This window comes from Anguilla rostrata, chromosome 8 (genome assembly GCF_018555375.3).
Source record: "Anguilla rostrata isolate EN2019 chromosome 8, ASM1855537v3, whole genome shotgun sequence".
Classification (NCBI taxonomy): Eukaryota; Metazoa; Chordata; class Actinopteri; order Anguilliformes; family Anguillidae; genus Anguilla; species Anguilla rostrata.
The window spans coordinates 11,643,740-11,661,827 of NC_057940.1; the positions used below are offsets into that span (position 1 = coordinate 11,643,740).

Sequence of the window (18,088 nt, forward strand, 5' to 3'; positions counted from 1 at the left end):
GAGCACACCGTCGTGAACTCCTCCGGAACGTTCTGAATTTTCAGCACATTCACTGAGCAGACTGCTTTGGGCTTCATCAAGTTTCTCCAATGGGTTCCAGCGCACTGGCACCTGACTGCATCTGTGCTCACTTTGGCTGGCAGCCTTGCACATCGATGTATGATCAGCCATTTTGTGGCCCAGTGAGGGGAGGGCTCAGTCAGTGGGACTTTTCCCATCTCATTGTGGGAGCCTGCCTGACCTGACCAATCAGATGGCAGCATTCTGCCTGCACCAGCTGCGTGTAGAGAGTGCGCAGTGACTGCATGGCTCAGCATTGATACCGTGGAGTGAAAAGAAAAAGTCAACAGAGAAGTAGAAATAAAATGGCTGCAGCCCAGATCTGCATTCTCTCCGAACCCTTTCGCCAGACTCAGACTTCCTGCTCTATGCTGAACACAGTTATATTGGGTTCCGGCTGTCTTTTCATTTCAGCCAACAGACTGAACAAATAGACCCCATCCCGAAGCGCTGGATAGCCTATTAAGCCAATCGCCTCTGTGAAAATGATGAGTCTCTTACAATATTCAAAAGTCACAATTTTAAAACAGAACTGAACTGCTGTTCAAAGCAGACTTGGGACAAATATGAGCTGTGTGTGAAACACCTAGGTTTGCATGCATTTGTTCAGGAGCCACAGTCCTATAATGGGTTAATCTCAACTGGGGGGAAGAGTGTTTTTCTACAAACAAAGCATGCCTATGGCTTCATAAGGAGAAAAACACTTTTTTTCTTGCAGCTTGGATAACTCGCTGGGGCTAAATTGGAAGGCCGCTACAGGCTGACGGTCATATCTGAAAGAAAGCAACCCTGCTGGCTGCCGGTTTCAAACAACTTTTACATCCGCTTCAGCAGGTCGGATATTTATACATGGTGTGCTTTGGGTATGCAAAGCAAATCGCTCAACGCGAGGGACAAAGCCCATTGTTGTTAGTTAGACCGACTGTGTGAACTCATGCTAAGGACATGGCAACTAGCATCGGCTGCGATCTTTAAAAACAAGCATTTAATACATCACACTGTTGTGTTTGTAGCTAAAGGATAATTTCCAACACCTTTTGAACCCCCCTCCTGGAAAAAAAATAGAAAAATAAAAAAGGAAAACACAATTAGTGGATAAACAAAAATTGTGAAACGTCACACCACAAACCACATCTATTCGACTGCATAGGCTCTGACACAATACCCAAACTGTTGTTCTTCTCATATCTACGGCAGCAGTTAGTGACTAAGTCTACAGAGGATCCCACCACCACCCCACAGGCTATCCCAGTGTGCATTGCCTGTCCTCACTGTCTGGATGGCGTTATCGCTACTATTGATGGCGATAGCACTGGACAATGGTAGCCACCTCCCATTCCCACTGCATTCAGCAGGAAGTGACCGTTAACTACTTTGATTCCATAGGACATCTGAAAAGGTAGCCTGGGGACGCCATTTTAACTCCTCGGCGCAAACCCGCCCTCAGCTGCTGTTCTCAGATTGTAACTGCAATGTGACACCTTGACTTTTTCCAAAGATCTCATTACACACCTTCACAGGGCCTAAGTGCCATGGGGGGGGGGGTCTGGTGTATAAGCTGATACTAGGTAACCCTCCCATTAAAATCGGACAGACGCCATTGGTGTACACCCGCGGACGGTGTATGCTCCTGTTGCAGAAGGGATTTGCTTTTGTGCTGCTTAGGACGGAAGAGAAATCCTCACCCCTCCACCCCCACTGCCCCCAGCCCTCTGCCCTTGAAAAGGCTTACGCTCTGAGCCGACTCTAACACAGCTACACACCTCCCTATGACAGAAGAATAATGGACACACCTGAGGATAAGCTGCAGGCACACCTTAAAAGTGAGAAATTCACACAAGGAACTGGGGCAAAGAGCAACTTTTACAGCAGCAGTGTGTGTGTGCAGACATACACGCACGCGTACATGCACACACACACGCGCGTGTGTGCACGTGCACACACATGCACACACAAACACGCTTACAGGGAAACACGTACACACACGCAGAAACATGCTTACAGGCAGAAATGTGTGCACACACACACACACTCACAAACAAACTTACCTCCGGCAATGAAACAAGGAACCCTTCTATTTTTTTTAACAATAAACGAAGTAAAAATATCTACATAATTACTGCAGGCTGCATTGCTAAACGTAGCCAACTGCATAGTCTAAGTTATTACATAATTAAGAGTCTGATTTGAATTCCTGTGTCTGCTAAGAGAAAATCTCCACCACAGCCCGGGAAACAAATGAAAGCACTGCCTAATGTAGCGCAACTTAGTAACAGTCTTAAACAGGTCCCTCAATTAAACCCACCGCAGGGCTTTCAGGGTGACTGCACCGCTGCAGTACGCTACACTTAATATCCAAGGCTCTGATAAATATCATCCACAGCTCCAGTCATTTATTTTTGTTCAGGAGATACACGAACGGGTCGATACAGGCTATAAACATCACCATAAAAATGTGATGCATTTCTAAACATAACCCACCCCCAGAAACAACAGCCAAAGATACTGGAGAAGACTAGGCTCTCTCTATTGCACGTTTTTAACACATCCTACAGTTCATCAGTAAAGAGTTCACAGCTTTTGAAAACCACCGCAGTATCTGCAGGAAAAAAATTTACCTTTCCCACTGTAGAGCTGGAACCAGGCTGAGTCATTATACCCCTTTCCCACTCTAGAGCTGGAACCAGGCTGGCTCATTATACCCCTTTCCCACTGTAGAGCTGAACCAGGCTGGCTCATTACACCCCTTTCCCACTGTAGAGCTGGAACCAGGCTGAGTCATTATACCCCTTTCCCACTCAAGAGATGGAACCAGGCTGGCTCATTATACCCCTTTCCCACTGTAGAGCTGGAACCAGGCTGGCTCATTATACCCCTTTCCCACTGTAGAGCTGGAACCAGGCTGGCTCATTATACCCCTTTCCCACTGTAGAGCTGGAACCAGGCTGGCTCATTATACCCCTTTCCCACTGTAGAGCTGGAACCAGGCTGGCTCATTATACCCCTTTCCCACAGTAGAGCTGGAACCAGGCTGGCTCATTATACCCCTTTCCCACTGTAGAGCTGGAACCAGGCTGGCTCATTATACCCCTTTCCCACTGTAGAGCTGGAACCAGGCTGGATCATTATACCCCTTTCCCACTGTAGAGCTGGAACCAGGCTGGCTGTGGGCTGGTCTCTATGCCTCCTGTTTAAGTGACATAAATCTAATAGAAGCAAAGCTGCGCAGTCCAGCGCTTTCACAAACATTTTACACCAATTATGTGACAAGCTGTTGCCCTCGCAGTCTGGAATAAATGGATAAAAGCACTTTACCTGCATCAGAGGAAATGAACAGAGAGCTGGCCAACCAAGCCGGGGACACAGCACAGCAGAAGCTCAGAGCACAAATGAGCTCAACTGAGGGCAAGCTGGCCAAAAACAAGGGGCAACACCGTCCCCGTTTGGGACAGAACTGGGCTGAAACTTAGGACTGGCTGACTGGGATCTCCCAATGTAATTCTCTGATAAGCAGGGTCAGGCATTCCAGACGTTACACTCGCGCGTCACGCTATCCAAATATTTGATTCATGATAACATACCACTTCCCTATCAGGAACTTAAAAACTGGTTTGTAGTTACTGTAAGTAGAATGCAAAATGATCAGGAAGACCGCTTTCACTGCCAAAAGCACAAAGCCAAGAGAAGGCTCCATCACAAAATTAACAGCGTAAGCAATATAAAAAAAAAAAAATAAAAAAAAATATATATATAGCCTATATTATTTTAAAAAAATATAAAATTATATATTAGAATATATATATAAGTCTTAGGAATAGAAATCATCACCCAAATGCACTTTTTGCGTTTCTTTGCCTGGTAGGCCTATGTGCGACAGGTTTTGATGCTGCTTAAAAAAGAAATGAGAAGCTAAAGGGCTGAAAGGGTGTAATGGCCCATACCCCACAGAACAAAAGAGCTTGGCTGGGACAGGTGTTTATGGAGCACCTTCCTCAGAGGGAAAGATGTTTCAGTCACCCATCAGAGGAAGAATGTTTGTGCTTGTCCTCATCTCCTCCACAAAGCAGGACCTTTCAGTCGCAAACATTACAGGCAGAACGGAACCAATCAGGGCGGTGGACCGTACTCAGGGCAGAATTCACCAGAACAGGGAACCAGCAGGGATCAAAGCTGTAGCACACAGCTTCCCTCTAACCCCTTATGCAAAAATGTTTTTCAAAGGCACAGAAAATCCAACCTGGCCAATATGTGTGCTCAAATGTTAGAGTCACAAAGAAAGCTCTTTGCCACATAGCAGTCTGGGGCAATGAAACAGATAAATAAATAAATAAACTTATAAATAAAACCCATTTATTTAGCGCATTCTCATTGGCTGCCTGTGGCATGGGCACTGCAAAAGCCTTAAAAGGGTACTGGTCTTAAGGAGGGGCGGATTCTGGGAGGACTTTATCCGGGTGTTAGCGGGTTCTGCACACAATGCACGGTCTGAGGGTGAGCCTGAGGGCAGGTGCTGGATTCCATCCAGAGCGGCCCCTCTCCTTGGCCTGATTATCGGACCGACGCTGCAGGCCCGCTGCGGCCAGGAAGAAAGGACCACTGTAACAAAACCTCCTCCTGAAGCATTATGGGAAACAGTATGGGAATGATACGGTGTGTGTGCGCGTGTGTGCGTGTGTGCGTGTTTGCCTGTGTGTGTGTGTGTGTAAGTGTGTATATGCGTGTGTGTGTGTGTGTATGTGTGTGTATAAAGGCACACAATGAGAAAATGGGAGGTCCTCTTAAAAGCCCAGTTTCACTGTACAGCTATCACTGAGCTTCAGCAGAGGGGAGTTTTTTATTGCTTTTCCCCTACCAAGAGGTAGGTAAAGGAAGCTCTTTCAATAAAACTGCTGGGCCTCTCATGCCCCTCTACCCAGCCAAAGCGAATTTTCAGGGAAGCCAGGGAATATGAATATATTTCACATAATTTACTCTTTGTTTGTCCTCTAAATCGAACGAAGCACACAGCGCTTTAGCCCCAGGGGATCCCTCTTGTGTCTGGAGTTTTTTGAGTGAATCTGAGAGAGTCTGGCACAGAAGTAATCAAATCCACCCTCAGCCACATCACTGTCACCGTGACTATGACCCTTCTCCTGCTGCCCTTGAACCGCACTGTGCCACTCTGGCCTGTACTGTACAGAGATTTCATCAATGATTCATAACCTAGTCGTAATCACAAGTGCCATTTCTGATGGCCCTGAAATGTGTGAGGCATTCTTAGGGCACGGGCGCAAAAAAGAACACAAACTGTGGTACACATTCACTCAATAACACAAAGAAACAAAACCACACACATCAACAAACTCCGCTACGCATTGCTCTCAACAGAACAAGAAACAGTAGAACTACACAAATGCGTAATGAAAAAGAAACTCTACTCTGAACATAAACAACCAAACCAAAAAAAGTAATTATAAGAAGTAAAACCATTCCAATAGTGAACAGATGGCAAGAACTGTTGTGTTCCATATTAGACGGGCAAAACTAGGGGAGAGAAGGGGCTGACTGACAGAATCCTATTGGCTGTTGCGATGGCCAGCTATCCCATCGGGCCCTGTAAATGGACGGCAGCTGTGCAGAGAGAGCGCGGACCACCCGGATCGTCTGCCACGACCATGGATGCAGAGCATGAGGCCAGGCAATCAGCACCGTTACTGCTCACCGGAGGCCGACTGCGAAGCCCCTGCTTTCATAACCGCGAGCATTCTCTCTTCTCCTGTTTACCAACTCACTGCAAGGTCTCCACTGCCACGCATTCAGGAGCGCGTTTTATAAAGCTTAGAGGAAAAGGCGGTTTCTTAATCCTACAAATTACGCCGAGCGCAAATTAAACTTATGTTATTGTCCCTGTAACTCATTTAGTCTCCCAACGCAAAGAGCAGGCTTAATAACCCCGCTTTTCTTATTACAAAACAGTAGAAGCGCAGATTGTGAGCCGAGCTTTTAACAAGAGCCCGTAAATTAATGGCTGACATCTCGGGTTGACATCCCGTGGCAGTGCTGTATTCTCAGTCAGTGTCACTGACAATGTGCCCCTGATCACAACGGATCTGAGGGGCTTAAAACAGCAACTCATTTCAGAATAAACGAAGGATAAAAATTGATGTTGTGGCAACTGAAATGTCAACATTTTCCAAAGTCTCAAATCAGGAGGTACAAACAAAACAGCGATTTGAAAAAGGCACTGGTATACAGAGTTAATGCCCAGACAAGATGCTTTAATGCACTCAATCCCACGCAAGTTCAGGCCTCTCTCCTGCAGCTCCAACCTTGACTCAGCAGCTTAGAAGGAAATGCACAATAGACTCTGTGTTCTGAGTACACACACACACACACACACACACACACACACACACTCACTCACACACACACACACATACACACACACTCACACACACACTACTCTGTTCCAGCTCTAAAAAACTGAAAGACAGCGTGTCAACCAGCAGACTGCATGGCCCCACTGTTTCTCCATCTCCTCCATCTCCGTCTGTCACACTGCCAGCCATAGCAGGGATCTTCTGCTGATTTATATCAGCTGCCCTACAGCTGTGCTAGTCATTGTCCAAGGATGGATGCTGCCTCACGCATTTAGTTATCCCAGTGTAAACATCAATGCTCATACCAGTGCTTCTTTCTGTATCATTTCACAGCGTTTGCATGTTTACGTGCATGCATGCATCAACAAAATTTTATTTTACAAGCAATTTGTCGCATGGAGACCCCCTGCAGCAGATGTTTGGGTTGGACTCATCAGCAGTGCCACATCTGGGATTCAAACCCCACCTCCCCTGGTCAGAGCCTCAGAGCTGTAACTACCCCGCCAGGGTGCTTCAGTGAAATTCTATACAGCAGCCCAACCCACTATTGTGGAAGATGACATTTAGGGAAGACAAAAGCCGTTCGTGGCCAGTTCCCTTTGCAACAAAGGAAGGAAGGAATGTGATCCAAAACAGGAGCTGCTTGTTCTACAAGTCTAAATAAGCTTAAACCAAAAACTAACACTCCACCTGCAGCCAGGTTTCATCATTATCACTGATGATCCATTCTTCTAAGTGAATGAATTCAAACTAAAACATCTGCAACTCTTTCAGCAGCAAAGAAGTAGATATCTGAATCAGCATCTGCAAACTCATCAGACATGGCTGCCAAACCAAAATCCACCTGTGATAATTCATTTATAGCAGCTTTGACTGATGCAGTACTTCAGCATACCACAAACCTGGCAGTTTCAAGCAGTATGTTGAGCATCCTCCAGAATCAGGGCTTGACATTAGCTTTTTGGCACACCAGCCACAGTGGAAAGGGGCTTTCCAAAGTCAGTAGCCACTCAGCATTTTCTCCTTCTTATCAAACATACTCCCAGCTCGACTGAGAAGGCAAGACGTGAAAGAGGAAACTGGATGGGCCAACAGAATGAGGACACAGTGATCACCCAGTGCTCATGGGAGTTGTAGCAAGCTGTAGTATCACCTCAAATGGAATTATTTCATGCTACCAAAAGGTCACCCGGCAAAGTACCTGATAAGAGTGTTGGAGTTACATGCCAAATTCCACCCGCATTTAGCAGGTGGCAGGTGTTGATTACATTACATTACATTACAGGCATTTAGCAGACGCTCTTATCCAGAGCGACTTACACAACTTTTTACATAGCACTTTACATTGTATCCATTTATACAGCTGGATATATACTGAAGCAATGCAGGTTAAGTACCTTGCTCAAGGGTACAACGGCAGTGTCCTTACCAGGGATTCGAACCTACGACCTTTCGGTTACAAGCGCAGTTCCTTACCCACTGTGCCACACACCGTCCATCCTTGATGTCATCACCTTGGTTTTCTACACTGAATTCAATGGGCAGCTGGCTCTTTTGCCCTCGACATGGGCAGTAGAAGCTGTTATCCTGTTACTTCCTAGGCTTGATTGCCTGGCCCCTCCCACCTGCTCCAGTTCCTATCTACACTCTACGTGCCACACAAGCCATGGGCACAGGGCATGCAGGTATTCACTATGGCCTCCCACACCAACACGCATCATACCTACTGCTGCTTCACCCAGACTACACAATTAGCTAAATCAATCAGCAGACCTTAGTACACTGTGACTCAGTACCGTTGAGAAGCTCAACAAGATAACTCGTACAAGCATGGAAATGAGATAAACAATCAGCACGGTCACCTCCGGGTCATCTTCTCTGAGCACAGTACATAAGAGTTCCAGTAAATGTAGACGTACAAAACTTGTAAAAATGTCAGCTGTGAAAGACTCTCTAGATATGGTGCATGCACGAGCAACAGAAAAATGAATGAATGTTGACTTAATTAAACTAAACCAGCTCTTCCAGTTTCATTATGAGCAGGAAAACATCACCTCAATATTTTGCATTGGCATCCAAATGCAGTAGCCTTCATGCAAAACAGAAGCATCATTGAACTAGTGGAGTTGCAGAAAAACAGAGATAAAGCACAAAATGTTCCTCTGAATTCTGTACAGCATTTATTGTTGCACACTTACAAGGCCAGGTACCAAGGGAGGACATCCAATTTTCTTTTGTTTTTGCAAAAAAACAGACGTTCACACTTCAGGATCACAACCCCAATTGAGCTCAAAATGTTTGTCTATGCGGGGGAAAATATGGAACTATAGTAACACAGTACTTTTAAAAAAAAATCAATTATATTGTTTATATATCTATGCAAAGTACGTTTGGTGCGCACCGTGCATGTATGGTTGAGCAGGACCTTACAGGACGTTCCCTAGAGTCAACCTGTTGATTCACGGGACAACACGCGTGTAACTGAAACACATTTGGGGATTGAGACTTGGAACAGGTGTTATCACACCATGTTAGAACTGCAAGATCCCCTAAAGACTGAAGTGCTGGTGGATGCTGTCAAACAGTTGCACAGCGAATTAAATTAGTGCTCCGTTTGTCAATTCAGCAAATCCAGGCCTGCACCACCTCAGTGGTTTTCAAAGAGGCTTGCAGCACAACCTGGCAGTTCTAAGGGCTCCATATTTATGGAATTGCATTCACCCGTTTTAAGAAAACCTGCAATAAAACTACTCTCACTGTTACCGTGAAGGACGCCATTTGTTAGTTTTGTTTGCTGATAGCTGCTGTCCAATAAGTGACTAATTAGTTTGGCCTAAAAAAAACAAACCTCAACACCATCCTCCCAGAAAGTCATACTAGTACACACACAGCATTGGTCATGGCCATCGGTTCAATGAAAGCACTGGGCGTATCCTCTGATGGTGTTTGTTTATTTGTTTGGTTGGTTGGTTCATTCATTCAATCATATAAAATTAGATTGGATAATATGGGTGCCTATGATTTTGTTTGACCTAAAGATGGGCGGACAAGCTTTGTTCTCAGCTGAGCGTGTTGCCCATCTTGCTAATTCCACAATTTCATATCTCAGGCAACATACACAGTGATCTCCAAAAGTAAGGGAACATTAGATTGAAACAGCTATTTTCATGTTTTTTCTCCCCACTTTCAGCTGTGCAAAAGTAAAATATATACGCATGTAAATACCATGAAATAAAAGTTGATTTCCTATACCTTTTTCTCATAATTCATCTTTTGATCTCAAAACCTAATGCCTTCATATCAAAAATAAGTAATTTCACCGTTACCATAGTTTTGGAAGGCACTGTACATACAGAGAAAGGATGCAGAACTATGGCTGCCCTGCCCACACAAGAGGGACTTGTTCTTCTAGTGACACCACATGTCACTTCCCCATACTATCCTTGCAATGGCTGCCTAAATTGCCAAACCACCAACGATGAGACGAAGTTGATCCTTCTCCCTAGGGCACTGTCATGACAACCTGACTACACTTCATACAACACAACCCTAAGAATCTCGCAAAACGGCACGCGAAATTAAAGGGGCTTAACTACGGATTTCAAAGTCCAGGCGGTGATATCTAGCGCCGAGTTTATTACAATGTAATCACTTAGTTGGCAAGCAAGTTCGATTGCTAATCGTCTCAGTCCTGATCGACTGCCCAAAATGCAACATCCAGTCATTTCACTTTTGTTTTTCTAGCGCTGCCACAAAATCAGTGACAGTATTTATGACCAGAAAGCTCATAAACCGTCTTGGAATGTTTTACTTACAGGGACACAATTAACCAGAAGCTAATCCAAGGTTTTGCTTGCTTGCTTTGCTGAACGGCAACCACTCCTGTCATCTGCACCATTTCATTCGGTAACTTCTTCAAAGCGATATAGGATATCCGATTAATTTTTAATAAATTTCCCTCCCCCCTTGGAAAGATACTGCGTTTCACTACAGATACATGAGGCTGAAACTGATGTACGAATGATTTAAAATCTCAGGTAGACTTATTTTTCAATTCAGCGTTATAATACGACAGGCAAACGCTAACTTGTACAGCAAACTGAAGAATTAAGCAGTAGCCGGTTTCCTTAGCACAATCATAGCAAATAACGTTATGTTGCAATACAGTTTGCTGCACCTTGCCTATCTGTGGTGTTAAGTTCATGCTAGCTGGGTAACGCGAATGAGTGACGTGTGACAACCCAATTTGTGATACTGTCATAATAAAACTCACCCAATGCCACCTCGCAGGCTTTCCGAAGCTGAGAATGGTGTGCCTTTTTTACCTCCTTGTCGGCTAAAATCTTCTCCAGTGCTCGTGTTAAAAACATGTTTTTTGTCTTCTTCCCTTCATACATGACTCAATGGAATCAGAGCACGGCGTACCAGTCCAGTGGGCTATTTCGCCTCTGATCTACACCTCAGTTAAAACGGCGCTACCACTGCAGCCGTAAGTAGAAAAACATAAATAAATGTAGAAGGTGGGATGTATCGATACGGAAATCCCTTAATTTTCTAGCAACCTATCTGCGCCATGTTGGAAGGAAGCTACGTCACGCACTTAGCTACGGCTGAGACGAGTGGGTAGAGATTCTCTATCAGCAAAACAAGATAGGTGATTTCTGCGGAGACCATAACTAAGGGGGAGATAACATTCTCTGAGTTCTAGGCGGAGTTGTCCGCAGCAAAGTGAAAGAGTTCCGGTGACTCGAAATCCCAAGGTAAAGACATACGGTTTAAAACAGTCAGCGTGATATCTTGAAAACGAAGAGAATCTTTTATATGCAATTGAACGAATGACAACGCATGTGAAAGTGGCTACAACGTTTCCGTAGTTATTACGCAGGTGTGAAATCAAGGTGGCTAGCGTCATAGCAACGGACTTTTTCAGAAGCGCAAGAGCTACGCTACAAATTGTATTTTGGCACTACTTTGTGATTCTGACTTCTCAGTTGCATTTTACAACCATCTGAAAACAGGAAATGTGCACTGCACGTACGAATGGTGGGGTTTCCCGCAACGATGTTCAAATTCACTTATTGGTATGGTATAAGTGCATAAGCTAGCTAAATTGTTGGGTGTTTGGAAAAGTTAACGAGATTACTCAAACGAGTGAATTAGGCGATCACTGATTCAAGCAAATGGTCTGAACTTGATGGCTGTAGCACTGCGTGTCATAGATGGGTTTAAAAAAAACAGAAAACATTTTTACTACCATCTGATCTCTTTACGGATAGTGCTTTTACAATACGTACTTTGTGTGGAACTGATATAGAAAACTATGGATCGGTCTCCGTGAAGGCAAGACTAGAAATGATCATGGTAGGGTATATAGTTGATATTTTTAAGGCTCCCGTTAAATGACCACTCGGCACGGTTCATTCATCATTCCAAAAATTGCTGAATTATTTATTTACAAAGGCATTGAACACTGCCTAGAATACACAAAGCGATATAAGTGAACAACTTGCATATGCGCTTATGTTTCCTTCACGAAATATCGGTCTTTGCATTAAGTACCCACACGATGACTGCAAACAGCAATGAGGTGATTATTTGGTGTGAACGTGGCGGGGGAAAAACCCATCTTGGATTCGATTCTTCCCCAAAAACAACATATACATTTTACATAGCCTACCTCTTAGAGTTATCAACACATCATCCTTTTCATACACGATTCTCAAAGACAGTCAATGAAAACATTTGTGCAAATAATAGAGTATTTTACAACTGTTCACAAATACAATGGGAAAACTAAGAGAGGTAATGAGGTGAATCTGTCGAGGACAATCCTGTGGTCTGTTTCCAGCAACAAAGACATGTTGAGTGATGACACCCTCATTCAACACTGTACATAATTCACTATACAAATATTATACAACTGATAATGTTATAGTAATATACAAGACGAAAAGACCTAAGGCATTAGGTGCTATATTTTAGCCTCTTGAGGCTAACAATGAGCTTTCCCCATTTCTAAGAAAACAGCAGTCTAAACAAAGGGAGAAAATGAGCAAATTTTCTAGACTAAATCAAAGTTACAAGATATTTTCAAATCAATGGCTGCATATCATTTGGATTTATAAATGAAATACCTTATTTGCACATTTTCACAAGCTCCTGTACAGAAATGTGTGTATGTTTTTTAGAAACAGTGACAAAAAATCTTTGGATTTTGCAAACAGAACAGAATGCTTACGGCTGGCTAGTCTCAAAAAGTAAAAACCCTTTTAGAATAACTTATGTGATTCAAAAATAACATAAATCCACCCTCAATAAAAACTGTGTTAAATGTGATATATACAGACAGTTTTGGTAAATACCACCTGAATTGTAAATTCATTGTGAGAAGTTAGCCTGTAGCTATGATAGTCAATTTTGGTCAGCAGATACCTGTTTTGGGGGAAAGCAGCTAAAAAGGTAAAGATATGCATGTAATGAACAGTATATGAGGTAAAGATCGATTTTCGGGGTTACACACCCTAAATGACATCAGAAAATCCAGTAAAAATAAGAGCCATTTTTACAACTTAAGTGAAAAGTGAGTTAAGTCATACCCACTGAAGGGGGGGAAAAGACCTCACCATAACATATATAGCCAATGCAGTAAGAGCAGAATGTGTCTGAGCGAGTTTGTGAACTCTCTTTCTTTCTGTAGATCTTTCTTCAAAAACAAACCTGCAACAAATCAATAAAAGAGCTGTGCTAAATTATTTCTTATGAAAAGTTGAACTGCCTTAAGAAGTTTATGCTTGAGGCAGACTGTTAAATTAGGCTTTTAGTTGGTAGTTTAGGGAGGTTATTAGTATAAGTCAATGGGAAAGGGGTTGTTATGTATGCGATTCCTTAAGTACAACGTTCTGCTGAGTCAACAAAGATATACCACCCCTTTGCAGCTACATTTTAGTCCAACCATCTGATCCAGAACTGCACTACCCACCCATATTCCTTTTGCGTGAATGGAGGATATAGGTCTATGGGTTGGTTCTTAGGAATGAACTACATCCGCCCCGCTCTCAGAGGGCCTGAGGTGCCCCATAGAGGATTGGTGGGGTCACAGGCTGTGCTCCTCAGCTTTCAGAATAAATTGGTACAATCCTACAATTTAATACTCCAACCTAGCGTCCCATGCACAGCAACCTCCACCAGGGAACAAACGAGGACCGTAAGTTTGTACTTTTAAAAACATCCAGCAATTAAAAAAAAAAAGATAAAATACTCAGTAAACAGGGAGCAAAAGCTAGCTTCTGAAAAGCAGATACAAAACATGTTAAACAAAATTTCCCATCTGGTACAGGCTATGATCCTTGAGGAATAGTTACCGTTAATTAGTGGTGGAACATTCTGTGATCTTCTACCTAAGAGACTATGGTCACACCTGACAACAGTGAAATCCCTGTTCAGTTCATGTTATGGCTCTGTGTGTGTGTGTTTTTTTTGTTTAAAAAAAAAAAAAAATTTCATCACAGTATCTATGGTGAGAGGCAAAGGACAATCTACAATCTGTTATGCTCCCAAATGTGTAATATAATGTTTTGAAGATAAAGCTCACCCACACGTCTCCCTGTACCTTAAGAAAACGAGGTAATCAAGTGGGCATTATGTCTTGCCTTCTTTCTTAAATCAGAAGAAACAATTAAGACCAGACTGGAAGAAAAAAATAAAAAAATAAAAAGGTACATAAAAAACAATCTGTCACAATTTCACTGTTATTAAAACAACATGGGATGCCCTCTTTTTTTAACAGAAACTACTGGACCAAATATCCATATTTCAAAATAACACATGAATTTCAAATGGAACAATTTTTGGGGAATTAAAATACAACAGCTGATATTTTAAATAAATCTTTGTCACCTGAAAAAAGTTATCGATATTTTTTATTTTTTTGCTTTGTTTAAAGGTTTCATTACAAAGTACTGCTTTAAATTATTTAAATTCTTTTTTTAAAAAAAAGGTCTATACACAAAATAAAACTTTTAATTTAATTTATTATCAGCCTCTTGGTAATCTATATTAAACTGGTTTAATAATATAAACCATCATAACAATTTTACTAAATTTTGTAGGCTCTTTTGACCATTCATTTACTTTACACCGCTCGTGATTCATTTACTAATCTTATCCCTTCAATCCCTGTCTTGCCCAGACAAATACATTCAACTACTTCCAGTTGTTTGATGCCAGCTGGGGGCATCAAACCCTGCTATGAACAGTAAGAGGAAAAAAAAGAAATCTACACAGTCCAACACAAACAGTGCTTTGCTTTAAGGAGGTAACTGTAGTGATCCTGGTTCCCAGAGAGTAACACATTCAATCTGACAAGAGTCCTGGTGCCAACGTGAGTCTGTCACTCAGGATGGACAGACAGGAGGTCATATGACTTCTGAGCGGGAATGAGATGTTTTCAAAAGTGAACTGGACTTGGCGGGAAAAGGACACCTTCCTCAACCGTTACTGGGCAGAGGTGGCAAGCAGCAACCAGTGTTCTGTGAACTGTAGCTTGGGCTGGCTGATCTGAGTCCAATGTCAGCCATTTTACTGGATGCAGACTAAACCGTCGTGAGATGCTGCGATTTCATTGGTTGCCAGCTGCTTCCAATACGCTGTTGCATCAAGGGTCCACTAGAGATGAGGCTCAGCAATACTTCTGGAAATGGAGAGAAAAGCATTGCATTAAGTGAACATGCTCATCTGGTTAAAGATAAAACAAATCTAACTTTATGTGGGCGGAGTCTTTCACCTGCTCATTTCCCATCGGGGGCAGGCCAGAAGTAGGCACAGGGTTCGCAGAGGACACGCCCATCTGCCCTGAGCACTGGTTCAGATTGTTCATGCTGCTGGGACTGGCGATGGCAGACATGTTCACGTTCACGCTCATGTTCATGTTCATGTTCATGTTGCTGTTCATGCTGTGGTTGGTGTTGTACATTCCGCCATTTGGCTGATGCACAAACTGAGTCGTTGGCTGCTGCTGCTGCATCATGCTGCAATGAGAAACATAGAAATAGCACAAGGCTTTTGGCATATTTTTGTCAATGGACTGTTAGAACTATGCATCTGTGCATCAGAGTAAAACACACAATGTATAAATCACATGCTGGTTAGCCAGTTTTTTTTTAGGGTATATTTGGTGCTTTTATAATGTGAAAAGATTTCTGCTTTATAAAAACACACTGTTAGCAGTGATGACTTTCAGAGTGTTTACACTATAGGTCACAAGGATCCAGAAGTAGGCCCGCAGCCTGGGCCTCGCCTGCTCACCTGCTCCCGCCCATGTGGCCCTGCATCCAGCCGTTCATGTCAGAGGAGGGCTGAAAGGTGGGGCCAGCCTGTGGCTGCTGCATCATTTGGCTTTGGGTGTGGCTCTGCCTGGGGGGCATGAGGGGGCTCTGAGGAGCTGCCGCTCCTGTGAAAGCCATGTCGGGCTGCTGGGCCATACCTGTGGGAGACACGGGTGAAACCCTGGGGATCAGATGCAAGTCCTACCCCACAGTCAATACACTATCAGCTTCCAACTTACAACCTTTTCTTTCAGCATTTAAAAACAAAAAAAAAACTCCAAAAAAAACATCATCCTGTTGGCTGAATGTGTAAAACAAGTTTCAGTATTACTTGTGTGCATTCCACAATGGGTTAGAGTGAATGCGTATGACTAATCGTATGTTCACACACTTGGCAATTAACAGGCCTAACAGAATTAGTACAGTGTGCAAGTCAGAACAGTACTGTCACATGACTGGGAGGGAGAGTACAGGAAAAGAAATTGGGTCAAACGGCTCCCATGAGGACTTTTTAAAAACCAGCCGCTCAAACCACACTCTACAGCTTCAGTCCGCAGCTTAGGCACAGGTACAGTAGCACAGCACTGCAATTCATACATTTCAGTTATCCTTATTTTACATTAACACGGTCCCCAAAAAATGGTAAACCGAAAATAACCCAGCATTAATATGAACTTATAAATGTATAAACATTTTGTCTGCTGTGGTGTCACCATTATTTCAAGACTCACAAGTCCAGCATTACTAATTCTGAAACTTCAAACAAGCTAATGACAATGTAAGTAGCTCATACAAGTACAACTACTGCCATCTAGTGGTCATTCTCTCTACCTGCAGAGCCCTATGACATTACACTGTAATGTCAGCATACACACTACACACACAAAGCATGCTGGGGGAAAAGGCAGTACCTGAGCTGGGAAACTGGAAGGCACTGTGTTGCATCTGAGCCCCAAACTGTCCACCGCCTACATTTCCCATCATTCCCTGGGAAGCTGGGCCCATGTGGGGGGAGCTGTGGGCGAGGAGCTGTGGGGCAGGCAGGCCAGGGGAGGTGGGGGAGAAGGGGCTGGTTGGGGGCTGGGGGGATGCGAGTCCTGTACCATAGCTGGGCGTGTAGGGAACGTGCTGGGGGCTCTGCTGGCCAATCCGTGGGCTGGTGGCTACGCCCGGCACGCCACCTGAGGCTCCGCCCACCGCGGGCATGAGGCCAACGCCCTGCGCTCGCATCATCATGGACCTCTGCTGCTGGGCATGCTCCAGCTGGCACTGACGAAGGTGGCTATTCAGCATCTCCCTCTGCCTCTGTGCCAACATCTGAGAGTTCATGGCTCCCTGGAAGGACAGATGACAGACACCGGCAGTCAGACAAGAAGCAAGCAGACAGGCATGGCGAAGTCAAAAACACACATTACAGAGACAGACAGACGGACAAGGCTTAACAGCACAGAAAAACACAGACCGACAGACAGAGTGACAGTTTGTTTCTTTGAGCCTCAAGCTTGTTTTAAATGTATCTGTACTTCAAATATTTACCTCTAAGTGTCAGTGCCCTGAGCTGTATCTGTTTGTATGAAATAATACAGACGTTATTATTTGCACAGTCCCTCTGTGTGTTTTTCAGTGCACCTGTGGACTCACCTGGCTTGGTACACTGGGTCTCAGAGGTAGGTTCATATTGGACACGCCCCCCATCTGATTCATGATTGGCTGTCGATTCTGAAGAGGGATTGCACAGCAGAGACTTAAGCTTAACACAGAACAGGTTTTCAAGTACAGAACCCTGTCAGATCTGACAGAGCGAGGGGCTGGTGGATGACAGCATGATGGACAGGTACGTGGGCAGAGAGTGAGAGAGCGAGCGGGAGGGTGGAGGAAAGTAGAAGACAGAGATGCATACCTGCTGTGTCTGTAGGCGATGCTGCAGCTGTAGCCGCAGGGCGTTGGGCTGGCTGGGCGTGGCCCCGGGGGGCCGGACTCCGGGGCGGAGCATGGGGTAGCCTGGCTGCGGGCCCATAGGGCCAGCCGCGCTGTGAAAGGTGGTGTCCTGCATGGGGGCGTGGCTCCCCTGGCTGATGGAGGGGGGCGTGGCGTACTGCTGGCTGTACATGGGCGGCTTGGCACTGGGGCTCTGAGTGGCAAACTGGCCCTGTTCCCCAAGCTGGTTCTGTCAGCACAGGAAAACACGCGTGGACTCAGAGAGGAATACATACACACACAAGCGCACGCACGCTAACATGCACGCACGCACACACACACACACACACAAGCGCGTGCGCACGCTAACATGCACGCACACACACATACACACAAGTGCGCGTGCACGCTAGCATGCACGCAGTGCTC

The 18,088-nt window shown here is 44.4% G+C and overlaps 2 protein-coding genes across 4 annotated transcripts in view; both read right to left on the bottom strand.

Moving 5' to 3' along the window:
- Positions 1–11,094, bottom strand: part of LOC135260816 (brefeldin A-inhibited guanine nucleotide-exchange protein 1-like) — a 39,087-nt gene extending 27,993 nt beyond the window's left edge. The window contains exon 1 of the mRNA XM_064346430.1: positions 10,693–11,094. Within this exon, the coding sequence (XP_064202500.1) occupies positions 10,693–10,816 (124 nt within the window). The 5' untranslated portion in view covers positions 10,817–11,094. The remainder of the gene's footprint in view (positions 1–10,692) is intronic.
- Positions 11,095–11,839: 745 nt separating this feature from the next.
- Positions 11,840–18,088, bottom strand: part of LOC135260817 (nuclear receptor coactivator 2-like) — a 39,471-nt gene continuing 33,222 nt past the window's right edge. For all 3 annotated transcript variants that reach the window (XM_064346432.1, XM_064346431.1, XM_064346433.1), the window contains 6 exons: positions 17,643–17,909; positions 17,384–17,461; positions 16,654–17,077; positions 15,723–15,900; positions 15,202–15,445; positions 11,840–15,108 (listed from right to left, as the gene is read on the bottom strand). In XM_064346432.1, coding sequence (XP_064202502.1) covers positions 15,097–15,108; positions 15,202–15,445; positions 15,723–15,900; positions 16,654–17,077; positions 17,384–17,461; positions 17,643–17,909 — 1,203 coding nt within the window. In that variant the 3' untranslated portion in view covers positions 11,840–15,096. The remainder of the gene's footprint in view (positions 15,109–15,201; positions 15,446–15,722; positions 15,901–16,653; positions 17,078–17,383; positions 17,462–17,642; positions 17,910–18,088) is intronic.